This window comes from Periplaneta americana, chromosome 6 (genome assembly GCF_040183065.1).
Source record: "Periplaneta americana isolate PAMFEO1 chromosome 6, P.americana_PAMFEO1_priV1, whole genome shotgun sequence".
Lineage (NCBI taxonomy): Eukaryota > Metazoa > Arthropoda > Insecta > Blattodea > Blattidae > Periplaneta > Periplaneta americana.
The window spans coordinates 144,486,628-144,507,850 of NC_091122.1; the positions used below are offsets into that span (position 1 = coordinate 144,486,628).

Consider the following 21,223-nt stretch of genomic DNA (forward strand, 5'->3'; position numbering starts at 1 on the left):
AAACTCAAACTGGGTAGTTTCCTATACTTGTTTTTTTGAAAGATGGGACATGACAGGATCGGAAAAACAACTGAATGTCACATAGCGTGGTAGGTCTGTTGCTATGGTAACAACGGTTCAATTGCCAAACTTACCATTCCCACGTGGCGAGTGCTTAATAGCTCTCTTGGTGACATTTATTGTGCACAGAATGTTAGCATTGGTGCGTTTCGTGTTTGATTCTCTGTCGATTTTTGTATTGTTTTCTTACCTTAGCGTCAATTGTCAATGAATGTTTTAACGTCAGCCATCTTAACGTCAATTGCTATATAGCTTCCATCAGCTGGCAGCATGGTAGTCCATATTGGCAACATAGCACTGTAGTACCAAGCTCGGCCGCATAACTGTCATGTCCAATCTTCCAAAAAAACAAGTAAAGTATTCGGTATTCATTACATAAGTCGTTTTTGTGTTTACACAGTGGTTACTTTCTGAAAGGAATTTTAATAGTTTGTTATTAGACGTGATTTTAGTCAGTTTGTAATATATTTTTGGTTCAGGGAAAATATACATATTTTATGTATATCCAACAATTGCTAACTTAACTGCTTATGTAACGAGTACCTGACACTAGAAAACTTCCTTAACACTCTAATATGCTTGGAATATCTGTAATCCTTGTATTTAGTAATATAAATTAAAACAAATTACACAATTAATCTTCCTTATGGCACGTCGTGACACAAATGACGCTCCGCCAACCAGTCGTACCAATACCATTTACCATAGATCACCAAATCCACCTGTACTCCGTGTAATCCGTGTATGTTCTTATATATCAGTGGTTTGACCAGATGACCACACAAATCGGCCTATTGGAGTAGCTAAGGGGCTTGTCAACTTTCCGATAGTTCGTTGCTGATGATTGTGAATAGTGAATGATGCAAGAATTATACGTGTGCAAAATAAAAGGATAGCTGAGTGTTTATAAACTTTGGGATTTGATTTTATTAGTTGAGAAGCTGGTGGTTTTCTTGAACGAGAAGTTCATAGTTTTGTAATGACTATTGAATTTTTATTAAAATATTTTTTAATCCTCGCACGATTGTTTATATATATGTCAAGCTTAGACATAATTGTTTGTGAATTTATGAAGTGCAAAAAGAATATATTTCACATTCGTTTTTGGTCTATAAGTTGAAATGACATTATGATACACATTACGAAAATACAATTTTTAGTTCTACTTATTGTATTACCACTGACAGCCTCAAATGATGGTTCTATCACACAGGTAATTGTTGTGGAATGTGTACGTGTAGGGCCTATGTAATTTATAAAACCAACTATAGAGCACTAAGAGAACCTGAATATATATTATCTTTCATGTAATAAGATTTTTGAAGTTGAAATTCAAAGTGGTAAGACATATTTCTTGAAGTTGTTTCTGTTTTCTTCAGCCTCATGAAGTGTTTGTGTTAGAAAAGTTAATGGGGCTGAACGTACTTGTCACTAACCTTCCTCCTCATCAAACACTACCTAACCTCAGCACTGACAGTGAGTGTACTTGTCACTACCTAATTTATCTCGTCATGAAACTCTTATCACTTTGACTACATTGGGACTACTTGTGGTTAATCTATCTCCTCATCACATTCTACATAACCTGTAACCTTGTCAATGACACTGGGCTACTTGTCACCAGGGGTGTACGCAATTGGAGGTTACCGAGTTTGAACTCCCCCCCCCCCTTCAACTTAAAAAAAAATCGGTATATTTAGATTAGAGTATTTTTTTTATCCATGGGAAGATTGGAGAATACTGGGTTTTCAGTGAAAGACCTGACATTGGCAGAACACCATGTATGTATGTAATCGTTCTTCCTTCTTTAATTTTTCACTGTCAGAGTAACAAAATCTACATTGACATAAGGCATAATCCTCCTACCCCTCCTTCAACATAATCCCTGTGTTTGGTGCTGTGGTACATTCGAATTATAACAATGCTATCTTTATTATAGAGAGACCTGCCACTCAGTACCGACCTTGTAATAAAATCAAGTCGACACAATATGAAATTTAACTTCTTGTTTGTTAAAAATTGGATGGATGTGAAAAAATTACGTTTCAAAGATTTTATAAGGATATTCATGAATATGTTTTAGTATTATAATAATAATAATAATAATAATAATAATAATAATAATAATAATAATAATAATAAATATACCATATAATAATCATAATAATAATAATAATAATAATAATAATAATAATAATAATAAAATTTAAAATACCGATATGTAAATTGTAAATAGATAGATAGATAGGTAGGTAGGTAGGTAGATATTTATTAGCCTTAGGAAATACAATGATTTCATGGCATCGTCAGAGTGAATACATAATAAATATGCGGTTACATACATGTTATTCCGACATACAAGATGTCTACAATAATATACAAATAATATACAATCAACACATTCAGTAATGAAGTCAATTCTCCACAGTTTTCTTCAGACCATTACTTGTACAAGGTTCTTGGTTTCCTTATCTTCTTGGGCAGTCTCACCCCAGACATGAATCAGACAGGAAAGAAGAGCAGTAAACACAAAAGGAGATACTAACTACTGTAAGCTAAATTTGGAGTGCTAAACTAAGATACTCATTGACAGTAAAAGGCATGTGGAAAAGTAAAATATGTTTCACTGACTTTTTAAATCTAGCATAGTTAAGGGCTTTAGTTTCAACAGGGAGTTTGTTGTAAAGTCTTATCCCTGTATGTGATAAGCTATTGAGACTCTTGGATAACCTATGATGATTAAAATGTAAATTAGTGCATGTTCTTGTGCTGTAGCTGTGATAATCAGAGTTTATTTTAAAACTATCATAATTTTGGTGGATGAAACAGACTGTTTCAAGAATGTAAATACAAGTAGGGGCAAAATATCAAACTCTTTGAATATTTTTTTACTATCCGAGCGAATAGGTACTTTCTTTATAATTTTCAATATTCTCTTTTGCAGTCTAAACACTTGTGCAAGTTTTGATGACGACCCCCAGATAATTATCCCATATGATAATACAGAGTGAACATAGCCAAAGTAAACCGCTCTAAGTAGTTCCTTGGGAGTTATATTGGTTAGGACACGGAAAGCATAACACAAACGACTTAGTTTATCAGTTAAGAATTGAATATGACTTTCCCACGTGAGGTTGGAATCAATCCATATCCCTAAAAATGTTTACAATCGACGTCCTTTATTCCAGTATTATTAAGTAGTATTTCAATGGAGTCATGTAGTTGTTTCTGACTGAAATACATACAAACGGTTTTACTGACATTCAGTTTTAGTCTATTGCTAGCTAACCACTGTTCTAGTTGTCTTGAGGTTTCATTTATTTTCTCCTGTAAATTATTTTTATCAAGAGCATTGAAAACAATATTGGTGTCATCTGCAAAGAGAACGGTTTTAGCTTGTGTTATCCTTGAGGGAAGGTCGTTTATATATAGGAGAAATAGGATTGGGCCAAGTATGGAACCCTGGGGCACCCCGCATTTCATGATAGTGGGATATGATTTCATTGAGCCTATTTCAACAAATTGTTGCCTTGCACTTAGGTAAGAAACAAACCAACTTTTAGCTAACCCCCTTATGCCAAACCATTGTAGTTTCTGGATCAGTATCATGTGGTCAACTGTGTCAAATGCTTTGCTCAGGTCCAGGAATAGCCCAATTGTTTGATTCTTGTTGTCTTTTGAATTTAGAATAAATTCCGTGAAAGTGAATATGGCGTTATTAATTCCTTTGCCTTTTTGAAATCCAAATTGAGCATTTGATAGTGCACCATTGCAATCTAAAAACCGAACTAATCTATTATACATAACTTTTTCAAGGATAATTTTAATAATGGTCCCTCCTTGACAAAATTCTATTTACGCCACTGCTTGTTACCGACATGTCACAAAGAATGAAGAGGAGTACAAGTAAATATCAGGCCCATTATCCTTCTGTTTGGAATAAACTTATAAACTGGAGTTTACTTCATGTTACCATTTTACTATTACCGGCAGAGCAGAGTGATAATAAATTGTGTAGTCTATCGAAATAATGGAATACTTTTGGTAAGAGAATACACCAGGATAGAGACTATGACCAATATTGTATCATTCTTAAGGTAATATAACATAGTTGTTACTTAATCTGAGAGTTTCATTTTCATTTCGTTTATTCTATTCCATAGATCTTACATCAGTATTGTAGCTTTGAAATGTAACAAATCAAAAAGTTATACAAAAATGTAAAATAGACTACATAGTAAACAGTATACAAATAGGAGTTAAGCATAGTAAGTCCCAGGCTGCTATGCTAGCCTTTGGACCCTCTTCTGTAAGAAAAAAACAGTACCACAATATAAGGCCTATAGTAAGCAGAGGTAATTCTTGTAGTTATCTGCTTTAAAATTAGCATGTAAAACAAATATTTCTGTGGAAGGAATAGCCCTAAGTAAAACTGTATAGAATCGAACTGTACACATGTAGCCAAATTAGGCCTATATTTTTTGTGATAGATAGTTTAAATCTACCGATATTAATTCATAAAATTACATTAACCGAAGTCCCGAACTAAACCTGCATGGTCTAAGTCTTGGACTAATGATGCAGAATGAGTGCTGGTTCGAGTCCTCATGGGGGTAGACATTTTCTCATGAAATCTCGTTTAGTGTATGGGACTATGTTCACCTAGCATCGTGATGAATTTGGGGAGCTTCAGGAAATAGCGAAATCAGATTTCATAAGCCAGTGTTAATGGCTGGGAAAGGGTTATTGTGCTGATCACGTATTACCCTATACTGGTCGAGTGATCATTACTGAGGCATGTGAACTTGAAACCATAAGTCTGCTGTCTGTGGGCCGTGGTGTGACAGATGTTCATATTAATAGTGAAGTCATTAGTTTTAATCGTAATCATATTATACAATGATTGAATGTCAACCACAATGAACATCTATGATCATATACATCAAACTAGGGAATTTCAATACAGTCCAAAGAATCGAAATTAATCCTTCTCGAAAACTAATGTCAATAAAAACGTAATAGAATTTTGTAGAAAAGAAATGAATGTTCAAAACAAATATGACAGAAATTTGCAGAAGAAACTGAAGGAATTGCTTTCAAGGAGAAAGGAAAGTATTTTCAAACCGTAAGTTACTTGATTTTTAGCTTGCAGTATGTAGGAATTTTTGATGCCCCGAAATGAAATGAAAGAACCAATTTCGGATGGAAGCAGAATGGACCAATTCGATTAAAAATTTCAGATAGTATGATGATTTGTTGTTAGCACTTAGTGTTTGTTTTTCTGGACCAATGATAAGTTATATAGTACTTTAGTTTATGCAATTTTTACTAATGTACTGTACCATTTATATTGATATTTTTAATTTTCAGACTTCTAACAAAAATCCAGTTCAAGAATGGGATGATCCGTTGCTCTTGTTGTCAACTTTGGATGGTTCTTTGTATGGGGTTGGCCAGAAAACTGGATACATTAGATGGAAATTGAAAGATGGTATATTAGCTTATTTTAAAAACAATACATGATCCAATTCTCTCTCTCTCTCTCTCTCTCTCTCTCTCGCGCACGCGCGCGTGCGTGCGTGTGCGTGTGTGTGTGCCGCGCGCGCGTGGGTGCGTGTCGCGCGCAATAATAAGCTGTATAGCTAATTTGAGAGAAGGCAGACCGAGAATTTTAAATCCAAATCCAAATATTAATACACACTTACATGTATTACTAACAACAGTCACTCACATTATGGCTGTAGTGAAGTACAGGGACATCATTTTCTTTTTACTTCAATTTTTATTGTACCTGAGTTTCTGAATGTACTTCACTCCCACCCCCTCTACTAGTAAGCTTAAAATCGTTTTCCACACAGAGCCAAGGCCGTGTATGCAGTACTGAGTTAGTGAGTATAGTACATTCCAGAAATATGTTCACGTTTTCCAGTGACGAAAGAGCTTTCAATATTGAATCATATTTTCGCACAGGTACTGTCGTCCGTTTGCCTACGTCGCATCCTGGTTTCCCCCACCTGTTTCTGTTCGCCCCTCTGTAAAGTCTAGTAGCTGGGCTGTCTTAGCTCTTTTCTGAAAACATTAATTTCTGTTAGGAATTGGACGTCTACGTAATATTATACAACTGTTTAAAATAACTTAAGTAAAAGGGCCTCGTTAAGTAATTAACTGTCACGTGATTTCCTCCTCCCCCTTTCTACGACCCTGCGACAAAACCACTTGAACGGACAATAGGTAGCAATTCTGAGTAATTTTATCTTTTTGGATCTGGCAGAAGTGACGATTAAATTTACAGTATGTAAGGTACTCTTTTATAGAGTAGGTACAGAATTATTTCAACATGAGTTACTCGTACAAAGGACGAAACTGGTAATTGGAATTAGGTACAGTAGTCTATAGTGCGATAGTATGCACTAAAGAACTGAAGCCTGTATCGAAATGAACGACCACCATTTTAAAAAAACGAGTTTAAATATCCATATTATGATTATTTTTCAATTTAACTTCATTCTCTGTATTGTACGCTAATGTGCTGTAACAGTACAATATACACTGCATAATTAATACGTCCGACTGGATAGCTCAATTCATGAGTAAAAACACTAAGTGTTAATACAGTACTGTATTTTGATTAAACAAAAACCTAATGAAAATTATTAAACTCAAAATTGCGATATTTCCTAGTTTACATAAATGGATGAACTACTTTTCTTCCCTCCTATACCTAGTAAAATGATTTGTATTTTACGCCAGTATCATCGAACTCCAGTCTTGGAAGGAGGAGCAAGCGGTGTTTCCGGTTCTAGACTTTTAATCCAAAGATATAGCCAGGTTAATATTAAAAATGTTTGTAAAAATAAAATGATGTCCCTGTATAAACGTAACAGATGTCGGTTGTGTTTAATTATATTAAAGACATTTCAACGTTAAAAGTTTATGTTCCATTATAATTATGATCTTTCTTTTTCCAGAACCTGTTGTAAAAGTTCCTGTGGATACTACTAAAGCTATAGTGTGAGTACTCAACAATTACTGGTATCTTTTAATTTTCAACTGAATTTATTGTCGTAACATTGGTACAGTACATCTATTTGGGGAGGATTCTGTGCTTCAGACTGGATTTCCCTTTAAAAACCTGCATTGATATTCTCAAAGAATGTTTTCGATTATCATATCTCGTGGCAATTAATTTGAATATGACTTCATAAACTAATAATGCTATTCCTCTGTAATGTTCACATATTTTTTTCCTCCTTTCTTACGTATGAGTCCAAATATTTTGAATTAATTTAACAATCCTAAGTATTAGGTCTTTCGCATCATTTTTGAGTAATTCTGCAGTAATACCATCTTCTCCTGGAGTTTTATTGTTCTTTAGTGATTGAATTATAGATGTTCATTTTCAGTTGGCATGAATTATTCTCTTCAGTCTCTTCTATGACTAATTGAAGCGTGTAAACAATGAAAGTTGTAAGTGCACAAAACAAAATTTTTCAGGAGACATTTTTCTCCATCCAAAACATACACTACTTGTGACAACTGTAATTGCATACGTTTACTAGAGCCTACTTCCACTTCTAATGCCATCATTTGGTTTTTGTAGGTTATTGGGCTTCACATATACAACTTGTTTTGACAACCACTTAAAAATTATGAAAATGCCTCTTACAACCTTTGTTGTTTACACTTTTCAGTTATATTGCTATCTCCTTGATCGTCCCTCTCTTTACTTCTGCTTTCTTGTAATTCACTAAAATATTCTATCGATCTTCTCTCGATTCCTTCACTATGTCCTATTAAATTCTCTTCCTTGTCCTTACAGAAGTTCATTCTCAGTTGGAAGCCTTTGTTGTCATTTTCAAACCTCCCATAAAATTTCCATTGATTTAACTTCAATAATAGAGCTTTCGCAAAATTCATTTCCTTAAATACCTTAAAACATTCCTCATAGAACTATTTCTTTTTATTTTCAACTAGATTCTTATCCAATATCAAATCTGCTGTTTCTGTTATGACAAATAATTCAGTTGCTGTATACTAATGTTTTCCTTCATATCTTCCAGTTTTATCCTTCTATCTCATTTTATATAAATTAGTAATATTTTTCTTTCAGTTTCTTTATGTCATATTTAACTTTCTTGGTTTCTCTTGTAGACTTCTTATCTAATAATTTCTGTCTACATACATTTATTCTGTACTAGGAAATGGTCCAAATTACAACATACTGCTTTTCTGCTATTAATATATTAGACGTCTAAAATTTGATTATTTGATTTTGAATCCCTAATTCATCTTCATATTAAATAATGATCCCATATCAGTAAGAAAATTTAAATCATTCCTTAGTGAAATTCAGATGTGTTAGTGATATATTTATTATAGTTCACAGACAAAAAAAGAAAAATATAAGTACATACATATAATCATTGAAGCCTTACATTACATAATTTATAATTTACATATAGATATATAATTTTTAATATAATTTCTAAACTTAACTATTTAATATAAGATGTTTTATCTTGCACTTGCGACTAGTTTTGTGCAAGCTCAACTCATTTTAATATGATGAATTTAAATACTTTATAGTCACAATCATGCCATGGTATGAAAGAAAAATTTCACAACCTCGAGTGGGATTCGAACCTGCGACTTCCTGTACTCTGGTCAGGCGCTCTACCAACTGAGCTATCGAGTTTGTCTCACGCTAAAGGCTCGGAATCATCCTTTCATACTGGCGACTCTGTTATAGAGTACTGTCCATAGCGTCTGATCAAGTCAGCACTGCTTATGGGTGGGAAGAAACATTACAAATGTAATCTTCATCTTGCGATGTTGGATGACGTATATACGTCCGTTGATGTGACATTTTAATATGTTGTTACAATTAGTCTTTGCTCACTTGGCTAAGATATACTTCACGTTTCAATCTGCCATGTGCAGCTATCATATATAAATCTTCCATTATTCTAGTATATTTAAAACTTTTGAATATATATATATATATATATATATGTTTTATTTTATTTATTGATAGTACTGTTCAAAACACTAAACAATTTTTTCTTATCCAATTTTTTTTCTCATTCAATTCTAGCTATTTCATTTATTCTTTCCATTCTAACTTTTTTGACCAAAAAAGATATAGATCTATTTGCCTTTGTGAAATTCAGATGTAAGGAGAAATTGATATGATTGTATACCTTTCCTTCATGCACCTCATTGATAATATTCATAATATTGTATATAGAGTTGTGCGAAAACCAATGAAAAACGGAAGTTTAAAATGTAAGTAATATGCATTTTTTTCTGTGGCTAATACATATTTCATGACAGGATTTTGACAGTTCAGTGTTTTAATTCTTGTCTTTGCAGTCCTTTGTTCTTGCCAGATCCTAAAGATGGCTCCTTATATGTGCTCGGTAGCTCAGACAGAGAAGCTCTTAAAAAGTTGCCTTTTACAATACCACAGTTGGTTGCATCGTCACCTTGCAGAAGCAGCGATGGCATTCTGTATACAGGTATGTTAAGTTTCATATGAGGAATAAATATAACACATTATCGGTAGAAGAAAGCATAGTGCAGTAGTTTTTGTGGTTTTGAATTCACTGAAGCTGTCTGGCTTAATTGTATCAATGAAAGTTAATTTAAGAAGTTTGTTATGATGTGTTCCCCACGAAGGTAAACTCAGTAGACATTGCATGTAGTTTCCACTGACCTGAAACATCATCTTCCAAACATGTATTAGGCCATGTGGCCTGTTACAGACTCGATCCATCTTTTTGCAGAATGTTGTATTGATCTTTTACCTGGGAGTCTGTAACGGAGGATCATTTTTGAGATTCTGCTGTTATTCATCCTGAAACATAACATAGCAAATTCATCATAATTTGTTGAAATATTGGTTTTGCAAAGTAGTTTCATATCTTCCATTGATTTACTTTATCCGTGAAACTGTCGACCTGGTTGGCGAGTTGGTATAGCGCTGGCCTTCTATGCCCAAGGTTGCGGGTTCGATCCTGGGCCAGGTCAATGGCAATTAAGTGTGCTTAAATGCTACAGGCTCATGTCAGTAGATTTACTGGCATGTAAAAGAACTCCTGCAGGACAAAATTCTGGCACATCCGGCGACGCTGATATAACCTCTGCAGTTGCGAGCATCGTTAAATAAAACATAACATTTAACATTTCCATGAAACTTTGATCAATATTTTCCATAGGAAAAAAAATGGACACGTGGTTTGCTGTGGATCCAGACACAGGAGTTAAGCAAGAGATTTTGAGTTTTGATAAGGCGGATAAAACATGTCCCCTTGATTCATCTGATGCTATATTTATAGGACGGACAGGTAAGTATTTGATAAGATTATTTGTAACATAATTTTATGTTTAACAAGATTCCTAGTTCCAGCCTTCTTATATTTATAGCTTACACTTTCTAAATGAGAATGAGAGTTTATCATAATATTATAATAGATATAATCTGTATGCATAAATGTGAAGCACATCACAATATGTCATCCTTATGTGTTACTGATAACCATGCAGAGTTAAAAGTCATTGCATGACTATGTAGGAATGCAATTATTTAACATATTCTGCAACAAGAGATTTACATGTTCGTACCTGTCTGAAGTCTGAATTTTCAGAAATGATACAAATCGTACTACAACTCTTCTTACAAAGGAATTGGAGTTGAGTGTTTTGTATATTATCACTTTGCTGCACGTAAAAAATTTACATTAGCAGTAAAGCTACGGTTTGTTTACGGACGCACGTCGCTGGCGATTATAAACGCTGGCGATGATCGTCAGGAAGTGGTTTCTTTATCAGTGTACATCGCTGTCAATTCTCATTTGTTTTGCTACCATAACTCGATTCAATATTTCTACATGGCCTTCTCTAAATATCGATTATTATTGAACATATATGCAGCGATGTGCATCCTGAATTTGCTTCAGAAGCAACCTCCAGCGATCTGCATCGTGTCCAATGATCTACGTTGGCGATCATCGCTGTAAGGAAACCATGCGAATTCATTTTAACTGCTAGCAACTCCAGGTGACAATCGCCAGCGATGTGCGCCTGATGATGATCGCCGTAAACAAATCGCAGCTTAATTATAGAGTGCAATTCACAGTCTGGTTGATGTGTTTGTTGGGTGCCTTGTACTGGCTATTGACACACACTAGCTATATGATCTACGTGGCTATCTTTGATGATATCACAGGATGTTTCTGCTTGTATTATGCTGTCAATGTATGTTCATTTTTCGTTCTTGCAGAATACAACATAATGATGTTTGACAGCAAACAGAAAGAAAGGAGGTGGAATGTTACATTTTATGACTATTCATCAAGTGTTATGGATGCTGAAAGGCTGAATAATTATGGTATGTTACCTTTCATTATATAACAATAATAACTGAAGAACTCACAAAAATAACAGTACGTACCAGTATTTATTAGTTGGATATACGAGAGTGGAGTTTGGAGTTAATAACTGTTCAGATTACATTGGAAAGTTGGTTAAGATTTTAGTTCTCCTCCTCCTCCTGTGCAACAGTCTAGTTAGGCCAAGACGATCTTCGTCCATTGGATACTTTCCTGGGCTTTCTTCTTCATTGACTTCAGGATTTTCAGGTTATTTTCCACATCATTAAGCCATTGTGTAGTTGATCTTCCCACTTATCTTTTTACATAAAATGGATCATAAATGCATTTTGTGTTTCTGCTAAGGAAATGGGACTGAAGTTCAACCGGAAGATGTCAACAATGAGAAGAATCAAATTTATGGTCCAACTGTTCTTTATTATTTACATATGTATAAGTTACGAACTATTGAAATTATTGGGTTATTAGTGGGCGCTAGAGGCATGATTACAAAAAAATGTATTAATTTCTGCAAAGAGGTCAATCTTGAATCCTCTTTGGCCAAGACTGTTTCTTTAATAGCTCTAAAATATTAAATCTATCTTCTAAGAAATCACATATATAAAGTAAATTAATAACACAATAATAACAATTATATTTCTCACGAAAATATTTTCATAAAATTGTACGCATTTATTAATACTTATATATTTGGTATGCTTTGTCCTTCAGGACAACCCATATTTTAGAGGAATTTTGTTTACATACATTATAACTTCCTGAGATAGTTATTGATTGTACTTTATAACAATGTGAATAACATTTCTGAAAAAAAAAAAATTGTTTGCATCAATTTAACTTGTTTATTTTTCAGAATTTGTTCATTTTACTGCCAGTTCAACAGGCCGTACTTTAAGTCTGGACCGTAGAATAGGTACCTTTCTATGGGAACAAAATTACGGATCTCCAGTTATTGCTATGTACATGCTTGAGAAAGAAGGTCTTGTGTCTGTACCTTTCACAAGTGTAGCAGAGGAGACATTAGATCACCTGGTGACACAATTTACATCATCTACAGATCAAATCAGAATCAGTGATAACATGAAATTATAGTGAGTATGAACATGTACTGTACAGAATATGGAATAATAGTGACTTGATAATGATAGAATAAAAATGTGAAACGTCCTTTTTCATGAATATGACACCATTCATTGCATTTAACATGGTACTAGTGCTGATAATAGTATTAATCAGATTACACAACTGAACGAACTTTCAATGGAATGAATTTAGCAACGTAATGCTGAAAATTAGAAATCTGTAGTTTTTAATACAGCTTTTATTTGAAGTGTTTTAGTATTTATGAATGTTTAATCTAGAGTGCATATTGAATAGTATGTCTCGCTTATAAAGACGACAGTTTTATATGTAACATTTTTTAATGTATGTGCAATGAAAAAGTTGTAATGGGTGTCAAGATGAAAGAATTCTGTATACAGATTTTTCAGTCAACTGTCAGCATACAAAGAGGAAGAGATGTGTATTGGAATTGTATGTTTTTCGAAATCCAATGCAGCATATATAAATATTTTCAGTACCTTCTTTTATTTCATTGTATTTAAAATTATATTCTACTATTGATTGAAATTCCCAGTATTTAAGGTTAGATACGAGGCGTTTCAAATACACTGCAAAGTTTAGAGTTTTCATCTTTTTACTTTTGGGACAATATGTAACTTTCATCATTCTCGTCATCGTCGTCTAAGCCTTTAAAGGCTTGTTCCAGTCTCATGCATTAAACATTTGTTGAGTCCATCTTTTCTTTCGTCTGCCAATGTTTCTTTTGCCTGTTGGTCTGTAATCTAATAGCAGTTTTGGAATGCGGTATTCTTCCATTCTTTCCACATGTTCCCTCCACTTGGTTCTATATTGATGTATCTTCTCTATTAGTTTTAAAATGCCTAATTCTTTTCTTATGTCATCATTTCTCCTTTTGTCTAACAAAGTGTAGCCAGCTATACTCCTTAGGAATCTCATTTCTGCGACCACTATTTTCCTCTCTTCACTTTTTCTTAATGTCCAACATTCCGAGCTCTATAGTAACATGGACACTGCCATTACTTTATAAAATTTTAATTTCGTTTCTTTCCTAGTGTGTTTGAGGTTTCTTTTTATTGTTCTACATATGTAGTTAAATTTATTCATCTTTTTTATTACATTGTCATTTTTAACGTATGATACACTGCAGCCTAAATAATTAAAATTGTTTACTTGTTCTATCATTTTTCCTTCTAAAATGATGAGGCTATAATTTCGAGTTACGTTTCATATCTGTAATTATTCGATAGAAATTTATTTGCTGAAACAATCACAAATATACATAATAAATTAGCGTATTAATTGAAATACAGAATGAAAATTAACCTGGTACTGATTAATTTTGATTCACAGTCCAACATTGTATGTTGGGGAACATCTTTACGGACTTTATGCACTTCCATCTCTGGTTGATCAGAATACAGTAACAATAGGCCCAGCACAGACTGGCCTCTTGCTGCTAGAAGGCCCATCTCATCTACAGGCAACAGAAGAATCATCAACAAACTACCGTAGCAGTAGCAGTAGTTCAGGATTGCCTTTGCCTGGTCATAATGTGAGGTTATCACAGTCTGCAAACCATGTTGACATTCCACTGACATTTCAGAGTTTGCCAAAGGAGAAAAATGAAATTACTACACCGACAATTCTTCTAGGTATGCAATATTTATTTCAATATGTGACTCACAATTCAAACATTGTAATGGTCAAAAGAATACAGTGGAGCTGTGATTAACACTTAATTCATTTTACAGAACTGTGTTGATTATCAAAATAATTTAATAATTATTTATAGTGACATTTCGTTTCAAAAATAAAATTTAGGTACTTAAATATTTTTTGGGTTATAATTTTGAATAAAATTATAGGAATATAGGAACAGCTGGAGAATGCATGTGCTACAGCAGCAGTATGGTAGCTGTCTTTTGATTGCACTAAAAAAAAATGCAGATTTTGGAAGATGATATAACATGTTTTTTTCAAAGTATCTAAGGGTGTCAAATTTATTCTATCAATTTTTGTCATTTGGACTGTCAGTTAGGAATCCACCTCTTCAATTAGAGTTCTTCACTCCTGTCTTAGGTGAATGACACGAAGTCAAGTGTCTGTCATTGGATAAAAATATATATTTATCTGCATAGCTCATATTATATATTTTAAAATTTGTTACAGGTTACTACAAAGTACCAGATTACAGTAAATCTTTTCTTCAAATTACTGGAAGGTCAGATAAAGTAATTGCATCTCCAGAAAGCCTTATTGTTGATGATAATGAAACAAATTTTGAAAGAACTGAAAAGGCTGAATCTGTTGAAAGAGATAATGCTGAAGAAAATGAAGCAAGAAAACAGAGTTCAATTGGCATACAAACAGATGATGAAATGGAAGGATCTTGGGAGAAACTGACCTTTTATTTCTCAAAAAATTTTGTCAGCTTTTCATACGGATCTGCCAAATTATGGCTGAATCAGCAAGAGAATAAAGGTCTTAAGTTATTACTCATTATACTTGTTGGTTGCATATTTGCCATGTTTTGGTACTTCAATGCTCAGGTAAGTGAAATTTGATGCGTGTGGCTCCTACTACATACAAAGGTGAAACAACCTAATTTTATATATGGTTTTTTATTTTATTATCATCAGGTCTTACAATGTCCTAGGACATCGTCCTGCACTTATTTTCAGGATTCTATAGCCTTTCTCCATCCTTCTCTATTCTCCATGTCCCATCTTTCAATCCCCTTTCTCTCATTGTTTTAATTATTCCTTGTGTCCATGTCAGTTTTTGTCTTCCTCTCTTCCTTTTCCCCATTAGAATCCATTTATATACATTCTTCGGCAATTACCTTCTGTTATAATCTTCATATGACCAAACTATCTTAATTGTTTTGTTCTGATATAGTTTACAAGTGATCCTTGCACTTTCACTTTTTATCTTATAACAGTATTCCTTATTTTGTCCTTCCTTCATACTTTTGCAGATCTCCGCCAGAAATCCACTGTTTTTTTTTTATTACCTGTACTCGAAAATAATTGTGCTGTATGTAGGTTATTGTTTTTTTACAGCCAAAACGCGATCATTTTGACAAGTTCAAGACTATTTTATTTAAACAATTACAGTATAGATACCAGTATAGGCTGACCAGACCTCCCCGATTTCCGGGGACAGTCCCCGGTTTTGAGTTGCTGTCCCCGGGGAACAAATGTCCCCATTTTTGTCCCCAGAAGTTTTGATTTTGTTTCAATGATATTTTACACGTGGATATTTAAGTATCATAATGAAACTGCTGCGATTGATGCACATTTGTGAACAGTTTTCACTATGAGACAGAAGAACCAGTAGGCACAGAATGCGATATTCTGTACTCTTTAAGAAGAAATACCATCTTTGTCTTCATTCGCATTGTGCGGAAATGTTAGAACTGCTGCAGCATCCATTTTTAAGTAGTTCAAAAAATGAGAAGTTTAGTGACAAACCAACAGTTGAAAATTGGTGTGATGTTTTTCAACATTAAAAAAAAAATTATATTTTATTTGAAAATTTTCTCAAAATATTGTCATTAATCATGTGTCTTGCAGTCAGTAATTAGTCAGTTGAAAGACTATTCTCCACAATGAACTCAATCTGGACTGATGAAAAGTCAAGAATGAAAATTGAAACAGCTTTGTTATAAGTGAAAACAAACTTTCATTTCTCATGTGAAGAACTTAGTGTGAAGCTGTATGGGAATGAACAGATCCTTAAAAAGATATATTCTTCAGACTAGTACTTGTAAAATGTGTGTTCAGTGTATACAATATTATGTGAAAGACTTATGCATGCATCAGTACTGAAATGAATTCTTAGTGGCCATAATTATGTGTAAGAGTTATGTGTGTCTATTCATTTAATTAAAAAAGTTAAGGTACTGTACAAATTTAGTATGCAAAGTTATATAATTGTATCTGCTGTTACATGTAATTTCTGCAACATTTCAACGGATAGTGACTAGATAAGTGTTTGTGGTTTTTCTTGAAATTTCCGATGTCCCCTGCTGGACCATAAAAAATCTGGTCAGCCTATACCAGTACTTCTCTTTCAACTTATATTTACACTTTAATTTAAGGGTTTAAATATTTGAATGGAATACATCAAATTTGATGACACTCAATTTAAGCAAAAGTAACTACCAAATATTTTCACTTGGTAAAAAAGAAAGAGAATTCAATATCCAATACAATGGCCAACACCTTCCTAGGACTTATGAATCCAAATATCTTTGAGTTATTTTCGATAGTAAGTTAACATGGAGCAACTATTTGAAATACATTTCTGAAGAAGCTCGTAAAAGATTCTCCCTTCTAAAAAGACTAGCAGGAAAGAAATGGGGATGCTCTAGGAATACTTTGAACACTACATACAAAATGTTTATACAGCCAGTGCTGACATACTGCGGAGAAATTTTAATTACTTCACCTTTCATAAAGGAAATAGAATATGTTCAAAACCAAGCTCTCAGACTCATTACTGGTGGAATCAAAACACAACTCCAATAGATTCTATGAGATTCCTCACTAATATTAACAGCATCAAAATGACAATAGAAGAAAAAGCACTGATTCAATATGAAAAACTTATTAGACTACCAGGAAACAATTGGCATTCATACAGTCCTCTCTGTAGATTGAAAACTCAAAAAAGTTTCATATCCATTGTTCAAGAATTAAAACAGAAAATCAATATCCCGAATTTAAAAGAAAACCTAGAAATTAAACCAAACCCTTTAACTCTATTAAATATGGAATATAATCTAAATTTAACAGAAGAAATACTGAAATCAGAAGTAAACACTGAAATATTAAAACAATTGTCTTTAGAGACAATTAATATTAGATACCCTCCACAAAACTGGCTTCATTTATACACTGACGGATCCTTGATCTCCAGAGAACAAGGTGCCGGTGGAGGTGTTACGTGCTGTCTCTTCTCACTTTATAGATCTCTTGGGTATGGAACAACAAGTTTTGATGGAGAAATCATTGCTATAAGTGAAAGTCTCAGGAATCTTCTATGCCACATCAGTAAATTTAAAAATGCAGTTATATTGTCAGACTCCAAAGCAGCTATTCTATCAATAGTCTCTAAACACACACCTTCATCTCAAACAGCAGAAATAACTAAAATGCTCTCTCAATTAATATCACTCAATAAAAGAATTGTATTCCAATGGATACCATCCCATTGTGGAATCCTGGCAAACGAGAATGTGGATGCTTTAGCAAAGAAGGGCAGCACTGCTACTTACAGACCTGTTACTAAATCTACATATTACTCTGTGAAAAGATTTATTAAATCTACATACTTAGACTTCAACAAACAAAATATGGTAACACAATCCCAAGGGAAAAAATGGAACTCTCTGCATCAAAATCCACAGTTAATTACCGATTTACCACGAAAATCGTCTGTAGCTGCATTTAGATTGGCAACAGGCCATGATTGTTTGGCCAAACACCTGCATAGAATTGGAATATATCAGTCCCCTAACTGCCCATTGTGCAACTCAAACCAAGAAATGGATTCGGAACACCTCAAAATCTATGCTTCAGTGGCTGGCCATGATAATATCTTTGAAAAATATTGAAGTGCAAGAGGTCAAATGACTTTATTGTCAAACGCCTGGCATTGGAAAACAACGACAACAACATATTTACACTTTAACTCGGCAACAAATTCCTACTACTGCATTACCATATTCTGAACTGTGTTTGCAAGCATATTGTTTACATCTGCTTTAAAGATGTTGTATATGAACTATAGTTGGATAGAACTGTAATATTATTTTTGGTTGTCTTATTTATGTTCAGTTGTTTGTGGTTCCACTATGAATGTATTTCCATCTGAAATGTTTTATAATGTTAGAGAAAAATTTAGCATTGATGTCTTGTATTGTATTTATTACTGTAATTATTTATTTTTTACTTTCAAGGTACGAGAATTCCAGCAACTTTCACAAGGTTCGAGATCCAGTAATAGATCAAGTTCAGGTGGTCGTAATCTGGCAATAACTGCATTAGCAGAAGATGTTGGTGGTGGAAATGTACAAGTTGGAAAAATTACTTTCAACACAAATGAAATATTAGGCAATGGATGTGAAGGAACATTCGTGTTTAAGTGAGTAGTTCAGACTTCTCATTAGTTTTGACGACTAGAAAGAAATTTCTTAATTTGTTCGGAGTAATGTTTACTAAAATACCCTATCAGTCTGAATCTAGTATGAGCCTGAATATAATATGATCCTGGGTTTTCAGATGTTCTACATGGGATAATAAAAATATCTCATTATAATACAACAGACTCTAAAAATGTTATAGAATGAATAGGATGAGAAAACTTACAAATTAAAAGTTGTTTTCAAGTTCTCATTTCCAGTCTTCAGCAACATTCTCTCCTGGTTATCACTCCCAGTCTATCATCGTCATCTTTTCTTCTTCTTCTCCTCCTCCTCCTCCTCCTCCTCCTCCTCCTCCTCCTCCTCCTCCTCCTCCTCCTCCTATTGCCTCATCTTCTAAACTGGAACTAGATTCTTCTTTAGAATGGTAATCTAAAAAAAAAAATGAAATAAAAATAACATCGTTATTGTCATCCGTTTTATTACAAACAGCACTATATGGAACCCTTCAATAATTGACACATTGCTAACTCTATTCCATGGTGTAATATTATTATACATTGGACCAACAACTGTACACTTGGGTTTTTCAATTTGCTTGTTGGAGTCAGAACATAGTCCTTTTTATTACTTGAAACTGAGATTTTGCATTTTCACAAGAATTATGCACTGTACATGCATCTGGTTTATTTCAGTTTGGCCCTTTGTCTACTAAAGCATCAAGGACGACAGTTTAAAACGAGTTTTGCAACCATTCAGTTCAGTTCTTTAACACTGTAATGATAGTACTATTTGTTGTTGTTTAGTCAACTGTTAGAAGATAGATTTTAACCTCATAAGTGACACCAACAAGACATAACTTATGAGTCAACTAAGCCAGGAGATAATGGGGTAGAGTGGCCAGTTCTTTTCCCACTCCATTGCATACATCACTGACTAGTAATATATTACACTAATCAGATTCAGATGAGTACTATTTATAGTTCATTTTTTTGAACTGTTATTCAGAAGACGTTCATAAATAATGTAATTTAATACGCACCCAAATAAGAATACGAACTTTTCTGATTTTAACACTAAATGCTTTTTTTTATTATCGCAAAAGTAAGATATTTGTCTTTATTTTGTATACATTGTGTATGTTTAAATAAGCATATTCAATTAATTTTGCAGAAATTGACATGAATTGTATGCATATAGTAATAGCTTCAAATATTGTTTTACAATTTAAATTGATATGAATGTTAAGTGGGTGAGGGTAAGAGGAGAAGGGTGATGGAGTGAGGAAGAAAGGAGTGGGGGAGTGGATAAGTTTCTCTTAACAAAATATTCACAATACAAGATTCACAATTTCATTTGTTTCAGTTTATTCCACCCAATACAGAACATCACTTCCGAAAGTAAGATCCATTAATTCCTTGCTAAGAATAGTGTGTTATGTTCATCGTCCCCTGGTAAATTTATCTGTAGAGACTGAATACCACTGTACACAGACAGACGGTATACCCAAAACCACTGAAAACATATTTCCGCGAAAATGTCGAAATCATTATTTTGAAGCATCATCATCATCATCATCATCGTGATCGTCGACATCGTCATCATCCCTTATCTGCCCACAATGCACCTCCATTTATTCTTATCGTCTGTCTTCCTTTTCCACTCCTGTATTCCCACTATTTTCTGATCTTGTTCAGTGCTATCCAGCCATCTGATGCTAGAACGTTCAACTCTTTCCTTTTATCTGAAATGTTGATAGCTTTGTAGTTCAGTATTTGCTGCGAGTTTATATTTGAATCTTCTTCTCTGCAGAGAATACATTTTAGCAATGTATAAATTCCAATTTTGAAAGGATGCACTGACAAGAATGTTGGAATATGTTATAAAATAATAATTTTTGTTTCTTTTCCAGGGGAATGTTTGATAACAGAGCAGTAGCTGTGAAACGTCTGCTTCCAGAATGTTTCACATTTGCAGACAGGGAAGTGGATTTGCTTCGAGAGTCAGATGAACATGGAAATGTTGTACGGTATTTTTGTATGGAACAGGATAAACAGTTCCGCTATATTGCTCTTGAGCTATGTGCTGCTACCCTTCAAGATTATGTTGAGAGAAAGTTTGAATGCACCACTTTAAGTCCACTTGAGATTCTGCATCAGGCTACAGCTGGATTGGAGCATCTTCATTCATTGGATATTGGTAAGTTAACAGTATTAATTATTTTTAATAAACACTTACTTACTCTTCACTCACAGACTAGAGCAGCAGTGTCTTAAAAATAGTTTCAGAACACAACAAGCTCAGTGATTCTCCCCTAAGGCTGTTAGAGAGGAAAACTGATGTAGTTCATGTATCTTTGTGTCAAGTCATTCAACTCAAGATTTGAACATCATGAATCATGTTGCTTGTGCATTTATGTTTTTAGTTTCAAACATTCACACTCCTACCCAAACAACTCTTTCTTTTACATTATCTCCTCATAATGAGACATAATTTGTGTGTACGTTTTGTAAGCAATGTTCGTAAATATGATCATATTACT

General features: G+C 33.7%; 1 protein-coding gene across 1 annotated transcript in view; it reads left to right on the forward strand.

The window, feature by feature from the left end:
• The first annotated feature begins 834 nt into the window (after positions 1 to 834).
• The window catches only part of LOC138701880 (serine/threonine-protein kinase/endoribonuclease IRE1-like), a 38,280-nt gene continuing 17,891 nt past the window's right edge, over positions 835 to 21,223 (forward strand). The window contains exons 1-11 of the mRNA XM_069829220.1: positions 835 to 1,273; positions 5,431 to 5,551; positions 7,029 to 7,071; positions 9,433 to 9,578; positions 10,278 to 10,406; positions 11,342 to 11,449; positions 12,304 to 12,541; positions 13,884 to 14,185; positions 14,703 to 15,082; positions 18,499 to 18,683; positions 20,594 to 20,880. Of these exons, the coding sequence (XP_069685321.1) occupies positions 1,190 to 1,273; positions 5,431 to 5,551; positions 7,029 to 7,071; positions 9,433 to 9,578; positions 10,278 to 10,406; positions 11,342 to 11,449; positions 12,304 to 12,541; positions 13,884 to 14,185; positions 14,703 to 15,082; positions 18,499 to 18,683; positions 20,594 to 20,880 (2,023 nt within the window). The 5' untranslated portion in view covers positions 835 to 1,189. The remainder of the gene's footprint in view (positions 1,274 to 5,430; positions 5,552 to 7,028; positions 7,072 to 9,432; positions 9,579 to 10,277; positions 10,407 to 11,341; positions 11,450 to 12,303; positions 12,542 to 13,883; positions 14,186 to 14,702; positions 15,083 to 18,498; positions 18,684 to 20,593; positions 20,881 to 21,223) is intronic.